Source organism: Danio rerio, chromosome 15 (genome assembly GCF_049306965.1).
Source record: "Danio rerio strain Tuebingen ecotype United States chromosome 15, GRCz12tu, whole genome shotgun sequence".
Lineage (NCBI taxonomy): Eukaryota > Metazoa > Chordata > Actinopteri > Cypriniformes > Danionidae > Danio > Danio rerio.
In genome coordinates, this window is record NC_133190.1 from 20,668,969 (window position 1) to 20,675,893 (window position 6,925).

Consider the following 6,925-nt stretch of genomic DNA (forward strand, 5'->3'; position numbering starts at 1 on the left):
AAAATCTTGAATAGTTAAAAAACTTTATAATCATTTATTAATTTTCGTTTAGGCTTAGTTCCTTTATTAATCTGGGGTGGCCACAGCAGAATGAACCGTCAATTTATCCAGCATATGATTTAAACAGCGGATGCCCTTCCAGCTGCAACCCATTCTCATTTACACCAACAAATAATTTAGCTTACCTAATTCGCCTAAAATGCATGTGTTTGGACAGTGGGTAAAACCAGAGCATCTTGAACCCACGCAAACTCAGGGAGAACATGCAAACTCAACACAGAAATGCCAACTGACCCAGCCGAGGCTCGAACCAGTGACCTTTTTGTTTTGAGTCGAGAGCGCTAACCACGGCACCACCCCGTCACCCAACTTTGTAATCATAATAAATTATAAAAATAATAAAAAAATCTTTAAAAAATCTTGAACAATATTAATGATATGACGTAGTTCTGGAAACTTTCTTCTTCTCTGTTCATCCGTCTGACTTTACGGTGGGTTTCTTTTGATTGGCCCCTGATGTTTTAAAGAATGATCACAACGATGAACGCGTCAAGTATTAAAGCCTTTTCCATTTCGTAAGGTGCGTGCACAAGAGCCAGGCGAAAGTATAAATCAGCCTTAAAATGTTTGTTTCTTTGTTTTTTTGTTCCTGTACTTCAATGGTGCATCTAACCTGTCTTCAGTAATTTTATTTTACCAAAAATGTTGTGTTTTTGCATTTTCTATTGCGTGCTTTTGATATTATGATATAGGTATTAAATTGAATAGTTTATGGTCTTAAAGAGGTCTTAAAAAGTCTTAAATTTGACATCATGATATCTGAAGAAACCCTGTTACAAGACTTCAGTCTGTAATCTGAAAAAAACACATTATGGTAAGAAGACATATAACCATATTTTGTGTGATTTTTAATTTATTATTAATATGTTTAGGCACTAGGTAGTGTTGTTCTGTGGTTTCTGGATAATTCAGTTTGCGAATTTGGTAATTAACAAAGTTTCTCCATAATTTGCAAGTGTTTTTTCTAATTAATCTATTGCTCGTACAGATAAGAGAGGCATCATTTGAAATTATAAAAAGTTAATTTTTATTTGTGCATATTTCGGTTGTCTTTATACTCAAAATAGCAAAACATTGTTTTTGTAAAATAATCATGGTGTGCAGTGGGTATCACTATCGCCTCAAAGCAAGAAGTTTGTTTGTTCAAGCCCTGGCTGAGTCAGTTGGTGTTTCTGTGTGGAGTTTGCATGTTCTCTCCATGTTTGTAGGTTTCGTCTATAGGTGCTCTACAATTATAATCTATAATTAATGCTGTTAACAGTATCTAGTGTTTAAAATATCTTTAAATGTGTTATGTAAAATGTTTTACTGCCTGGCTCTTGTCTGACTCTGCATTTATGGATAATTCCACCAATACCACCAGCTAAAAAAGTAATTTGTAATTTGAGTAGTTTTTACGAAGAGTAATTTGTACTTTTACTTGAGTACTTTTTAACACCAGTACTTTTACTTGTAATTGAGTAAAATTTCAGCAATGTAACAGTACTTGTATTTAAGTACAATTTTTTGTACTCTTACCATCAATGGTGGTATGCTCACATTAATCTGGATATGTTACAAAGAATTGTCGTCTTGATCACAGATGTGCCAATGAGACGCATATATGTCACCGATAATGTTTTATGCATTCAATATTTTAAGGAAAACTATGTAATTCCTTTGCTAATTAAACATTCATACTCTGCTCTTACTCTTAACTCTTAACTCTTACTGGTTATTTTATTTTAAATCTTTATAGTTTTTCACTGCCCTTCAAACCACTCATTTAAATGTCATGTAATTAATATAGTATGATTATTTATTCTTTGAATACTTAATTGTCCATGTCAGAATATGTATGTTGCTTACATTTTATATAAATATGTATGTTAAATAGTAAATGACCATGAACATGACTTTACCCATATATTTGACATGTTACTTTCACAAAAGTTATTTGAAACATTATTTTCATACTTTATTTTCAGATAACATGCTTTTTATATTTATTTAATCACTTCTGTAAATTTAATTTGATGTGAACAGTTATAGACAGATAGATTAATAAACACATAATTAATAAAATAAATTACATCTAGCCATGCATATGAATGTAAAATCAATGCTAAACATTTGTGCTGTTTATTCTAATGAAGTAACAAACTATACGTTGTGTAAGGTTTAATTGTGTATGGAAATGCTCAAAGCACCTCCAATAGTTTTACTATCTTTTATTTTGTGCTTTTTATAAACATAAATGCCACAAAAGGCATAATATTTAAGAGCATTATAAAACTTTTTGTCTCGTAATCCATAAACTAAGGGACTCAAACAACGGGGCAAGATCCAAAACAACATGAAATTTGAGAATTTTACATTAATAAACAGCATGATATCTACTTTCAATGTTAGAATATCAATATACGGTGTTATAAGCTGCATCATACCCAGAATCAGCTGAAGGCCATGGAGAATAACAGTTCTGAGACCCTTATATGTTGACTTCTTGTTCTCGGCTGAGGCTGATTTGGCCGCAACCATAATCTTGATGTAGGTGGAGGCAACGATAAACAATGTTATGACACACAACAACTGATGACTTGCTGCTCTCATGTCTGCCAACCATTTCACTTGAAACATGACCTCAATGCTACACACAACATAAGAGTTCATGGCGTTAGTAGGAGTATAAGCGAATGCGATAATAAAAATAACCACTGGGACAACACCACTGACACCCCATACGATTAGAAGCCCATTGATGGTGTTTTTGGGACTGGAGATGCTGGCATGTCTTAAAGGCAAACATATGGCCACATAGCGCTCCAAACACATGGCTACAAGAGTCACAGGTGAACAAATACTGAGCCAACCCATGACTGTACAGAAGATGTAGCAAAAAATAATGTGAATGAACAATTGGTAAGCCGAACCTACAAGGGTTAAATCAGCAAATAGCATAATAGCAGAGTCAACAAACAGAGTCTGAGCAAACAGAATGTAGCGTGTGTCCCTGAAGGTCTCCTTCTTCAGAAAGGTGAAAATCATCAGTCCGTTTACATACAGAAGAATACCGACCAGCACCTGCACCGTCAAAGACTTCTCTTTTATTGCTTTTGAAATAAATGTGTTGCCTAGACTGCTGTTTGCTGTGGAGTTCATAATGACAGCAAAATAAACTTGCCATAAAAAAGATGGAAAAACATCTGAGCTTTCCTTCCTCTGTGCTGTTTTTATATAGCTTTAGATGGGCTGGACCTCTTTTTGTTTACAAATGCTTGTCTTTCAGCATTGCAGATGTTTCTATGACCACAGCACTGATTTCATCATTTAAGATGAATATGATGAAGTAAAGTTGGACAAAAATTGCATCATTCAGCACTTAAGGCCTAATGAACTAATATTATGCTTCTAGAGTTCCAGACAACATGATAGTCATTTTGTTTACACCACCATACTGGAAGGCAGGGAAAGCCAGGAGCAAATATGAAATTACTGGTGCCAGTGAAACTTATTGAGCAATAGAGTTACTGTACATAACACACTTTAAATCAAAAGACATAGATAGACCTGTACATTGCACCTGTACATTGTACCTGTACAAATCCAAGTGAAAAACAGACAGATCTGAACAAAACAAGACGTTACTTACTGGATAGTGTGGCGAGAGACAAATTGCCGTCACCTGGTCACACCTCATCAACGCTGATCATCGCCACCGCGATTACATCAGAGGGAGAGGATTTAAGGACAAGACATGAGTGCTTCAGTGAGCTATGATCTCCACTCTTACCCAGACAATTATACCTCTCTGTTTCACACAGACTCCAGCCGATAGATCAGCGTCACTTAACTTCCGAGCCTGCACGACTGCACCTCTGCAGATTCCCAGGTTCCCTTCACTCACCCTTCAGAAGCATCCCTGTCTACACCACTTATCTTCTTGCATTGCTTCTGGAAAATACTTGTAAATAAATCACGCTCCGGGTGTACATCCAGTCCAGTGTTGCGTTGCATTTGTTCCTCTTCTCGCCACAACTGGTGGAGAATGCGGGCAGAAAACACATCCAAACTGTGAAATGGGAATATTTAAATTCTGTCCTTGGTCTGTTCCAGCAACCCAGCCGCTCTCCACACCAATCTCTACGCCTTCTGCCATCCAGGTACCCCAGAGCAGTGACGTCAACGGCCATGGAAGAAATTATACACCACCTTGTGGAGATTTCCACAAGACAGCAAGTGTTCACAGACTCGCTGGACACTAAACAGGAATGGTTGGAACAAGAGCTGCTACAGCTGGCCAAGTGAGTTTCGCTCCCGGACCCCAGCATTGCAGCCTACCATCATTCTACCAAACTTAGCACCCTGGATGAAATAGACTCATATTTACACACGTTTGGAGTGATTGTAAGAGAAGAGTCTAGCCTAAAGAGGAATGAGTGAAAATTCTAGCTCCATTTTTACCCAAGGAGCCACTGTGGGCTTATTACGCTCTGGAGGCTCCCAGGAATGATGACTATAAGGTATAAAGAGGAAAACTTTAGCCCAAGTGCGACTGTCACCCATAAGCACTGCTTAGCTGTTCAATTCCTGGTCCTTTGAAAGCAGGGCCCGTGCAGTTAAAAGCAGCCTACCTCACCTGCTCAGCCTGTTTGTGGCTCCTCATTGACAACCTAAGCGGTACCCAGGGCTAGCCCTGAAAAAGAGGTCATTGAAAAATTGCTGCAGGGGCTTCCCAGAAGAAAATTTGGCAAATTTTAGTAGAGCTAGCAGAAACAACCCACACCCGAGATAGAGGAGAGAGATCGGCTGCACAGCGCTGGAGGGTGAACCACTCCTGGCAAATGGCAGAGGGTATGGCGAGACCAGACAGCAGACCTGGGGTCCCGAGCCTTGCAGACAGGCTCATGCCTCTGCCCATCAATCCAGCGACCTCAGTGGCACGTGCCTGGCTGGCTGGCCGCATTGTGCATATAACAGTTCCCCCGGCACTCCAGCAAGAAAAGTACTGCTAAATGGAAAAAACCCTGCTGGCCACACTTGACACTGGGAGTGCAATAACTTTAATCAAACCTGGCATGAGACCAACTAACCCAAGAGGTAAAGTGAAAATGCCTTTTTTATGTGTCTCTGGTGATACCAGATATGTTCCCCCACAGCAGGTGATGATCTCAGCCAGCGCAGGTGCATGGTCCTACGAAGTATGGGTGATGCCTGACCTTCCCTTCCCTCTCTTCCTGGGTCAAGACTGGTCCTACTCACCCTTTCAGCTCCTAAAAAAGGAAAAGGACCACGTCATCAACATCATGGGACCACCAACCTGCACTTATGGCCACCGAGAGCGATAGAGGGGGTGAGTCCAAACACTCACCTGCTAACCCATATTATGATCTGTTTGAACAAGTGACAAAAGGTGGCACGTTTAGGAAAGCACAACGAGAAGAAAATTTTCAAAAAGCAGTTGAGAAATTGCTGGTCAAAATTGCTGGTCACAAGAGTGGTAGAAAAAACATAGATTACCAGCACCTCACCCCTCTCATATTTTGCCATTAAAAACAGTGTGATGCACAGTGTTGCAGAGAGCGTAGAGAAGAAGACACTTCTGGTAGTACCAAAATCCAAGATACTAGTCATGTTGGATCTAGCACAGTACCACCCAATGGTGGGCCATCTGGGAACCGCCAACACCACCTAGAGGATCTGAGATTGATTTCACTGGCCTGGATTGGAGGCAGATGTAAAATGGTACTGCCAGACATGCCCGGTCTGTCAAAAAAATCTCCAAACCCACCCATCTAATACCTCTACCAATCATCGATGTACCCTTTGACCGGATTGGAATGAACCTGGTGGGGCCTCTGCCAATGTCTGCTCAAGAACACGAGCACATCCTTGTGATTTTGCATTATACTACCCAGAGACGGTGCCCTTGAGAAAAGTGGCATCAAAAGCAATAGCCAAGGAACTCTTCATTCTATGCAGCCAGATGGGCATCCTCTCAGAGATCATGACTGACCAGGGTTCCCTGTTCATGTCCTGGCTGATATCAGACATTCGCCACATACTTATGGTAAAACAACTACGGACATCGGTTTACCACCCACAGACAGACGGTTTGGTGGCGCAATTAAATCACTGAAGAGGATGCTTCATTGAGTGGTGGCAGAACATGGGTGCAACTGGGACCTTATGATCTCATTCGTGCTCTTTGGCATCCATAAATTGCCCCAAGCTTCTACCGGCTTCACTCCATTCAAGCTCCTGTTCAGCTGCCAGCCCTGCGTTCTCCTTGATGTGGCTTCACAGGCATCGTAACAGGACTCAGCCCCATACCTGATGGTGATAGAGCACATATGGGACATGAGACAGCAGACTGAATCAGTAATACCACTGGTGAAAAAAACCTCTCTGAAGCCCAGCACAGCCAAAGAGATTCTATGATTGGTCTGCCCAGCCCTGTGAATTTCATCCTGGCAATAAGGTGCTAGTCTTGGTCCCATTGACATCATCCAAGTTCCTGGCCACCTGGAAACCACCCTACCTGATCATTGAGTGGGTTGGACTGGTCAACTATTGAGTGCCCAGCTGGGATGAAGACGCACCACCAAAGGAAGTCGAACTTGCAAGTCCAAGAGAAAAAAACACGACCCAGGGGGTCACTGGAACTTCTCTTTGGCTTGCATGGGGCTCCAGCCATGCTGCAGAGGATGATGGACAAATTCCTCGGGCCACACCAAGAATATGCAGCAGCATAACTGGATGATGTGGTGGTACATTTGAGGCATTGAGAGGAACATCTTACCCGTCTGTGGAGGGTGCTGCTGGAACTCTGACTGGACTTTCAGCTGACCCCCAGAAGTGTCATCTTGGTATTTGGGATATGACA

General features: G+C 41.1%; 1 protein-coding gene across 1 annotated transcript; it reads right to left on the minus strand.

Annotated features, from left to right (window-relative positions):
- Positions 1-1,953: 1,953 nt before the first annotated feature.
- On the minus strand, positions 1,954-3,201 carry or91a2 (olfactory receptor, family 91, subfamily A, member 2). The gene has a single exon (XM_017351101.4). The coding sequence runs from the start codon at positions 3,199-3,201 to the stop codon at positions 2,221-2,223; it is 981 nt and encodes a 326-aa protein (XP_017206590.2). The 3' UTR covers positions 1,954-2,220.
- Positions 3,202-6,925: the final 3,724 nt, after the last annotated feature.

Bases quoted from the DNA above. Each gene is read 5' to 3' on its own strand.
- or91a2 (XM_017351101.4), bottom strand. From the start codon at position 3,201: ATGAACTCCACAGCAAACAGCAGTCTAGGCAACACATTTATTTCAAAA.